General features: G+C 51.3%; 1 protein-coding gene across 1 annotated transcript in view; it reads left to right on the top strand.

The window, feature by feature from the left end:
• The window catches only part of ZBED1 (zinc finger BED-type containing 1), an 83,543-nt gene that overhangs the window by 68,206 nt on the left and 13,944 nt on the right, over positions 1 to 1,393 (top strand). Inside the window, exon 2 of the mRNA XM_007958568.1 lies at positions 1,101 to 1,202. Within this exon, the coding sequence (XP_007956759.1) occupies positions 1,101 to 1,202 (102 nt within the window). The remainder of the gene's footprint in view (positions 1 to 1,100; positions 1,203 to 1,393) is intronic.

The following is a 1,393-nucleotide window of genomic DNA, read 5'->3' on the forward strand; positions in this document are numbered from 1 at the left end:
CCCCTGGCTGCCCTTCAGGTCTGGAATTGAACCCGCACCTGTGGCTTCCAGCCAAACAAAAGACAGGCATATGAGGTGAACATGTACCTGAGATAGATACACTCCTTGGAGAGAACAATCATGGGAGAAAGAAGGGGTGTGTGTGCACAGGGAGACAGCTCAGGGGGCAGGAGTGCATGGATGGATGGACACAGGGAAGAGGTAACTATGGGGAGGGAGTGGGAGGGGAGCTGTTGCATTGTGGGAGATTGCGGTCAATGTCATGAGACAAAGTGTATGGGAGCTGCTGTCTGGAAAGTGAATTTGCTCTGTCAGCTTTCACCCAAATCACAATTAAAAAAACAGAAGCAAAAATCTCTGTCCAGGGGAGTGACTTTTCATCGCACATAATTGGGTCATGTTGTCAGTCTCCAGAGAAACACTGCCGGGTCCTGAACCACCTCAGCACCATTGGTGGGCGTGACTCCACTGCTGTGGTGGTTGGGTTAGCCCATCTCATGGAGGGTGGACCCCACCTTACCAAGCTTGATGCCCCTTTCTAGCGAGGGGTCCTTCCTCACGTGTCCAAAGTCATTGAGCTGAAGTCTCACCATCCTTGCTTCGAAGGATCATTCGGACGGAATTTTTCCTACGATGGATTTGTTCGTTCTTCTGGTCTCCACGGAGCAGTCGGTATTCTTCTTTTAGGGCGTTGTGCTGTCGTTAGTTGTGGTCGAGGAGACGGCTCTGACTCGGGACAGCTTCACGTACCACAGAACAGAACACGGCCCAGTCCTGCACCGGGTCACCATTGGTCCTGCGTCTGAGTCCCTCGTGGTCCTCAAGTCCGTCCATCTCATGGAGGGTGTCGCCCATTTTCAAGGCCCTCTGCTTCAACAAACATGATGTTCTTTTTCTCCAAGCAGGTCTTTCCTGATGAAATGTTCAATCTCACTGAGCCATGAGTCATTGGGGTCCCTGTACGGTGTGTCCCCCACATTGTGTCTGTCTCTGTCACATCTCTACCAGCTTCAGTAGAAGGTGACCTGCTAAGACAAGCTCTTAGCCTCTGTGGTCCAGCCTTGGCTCGGGAGGTAACCTGTGTGTCTTTCCTTCCCCAGTGGACTTCTTGTACTGTGACCTGGCATCCATGAGTTCCATCCGGCATTTTGTACAGGAATTCAAGGCAAAGAACATTCCTGTCCATGTCCTGGTCAACAACGGTGAGTGGAAAAAACCATTGCCCGTCCACCCATCCTCCTCCATGCTGTGTATACTGTAAATCCTGTCTCTATGCCTGTTTAGGGCAGGATGTATCTTGTGTCCTGCCTTGCTAGAGGGTGTGACTCACGTCACCACTATTTTTCAAGGTATTGCAAATCCTAGGAGCTCTGGTGGTGCAGTGCCTAAGGCA

The sequence above is a fragment of the Orycteropus afer genome, unplaced genomic scaffold (assembly GCF_000298275.1).
Source record: "Orycteropus afer afer isolate SDZICR_OR568_19922 unplaced genomic scaffold, OryAfe1.0 scaffold01018, whole genome shotgun sequence".
Taxonomy (NCBI): Eukaryota; Metazoa; Chordata; class Mammalia; order Tubulidentata; family Orycteropodidae; genus Orycteropus; species Orycteropus afer.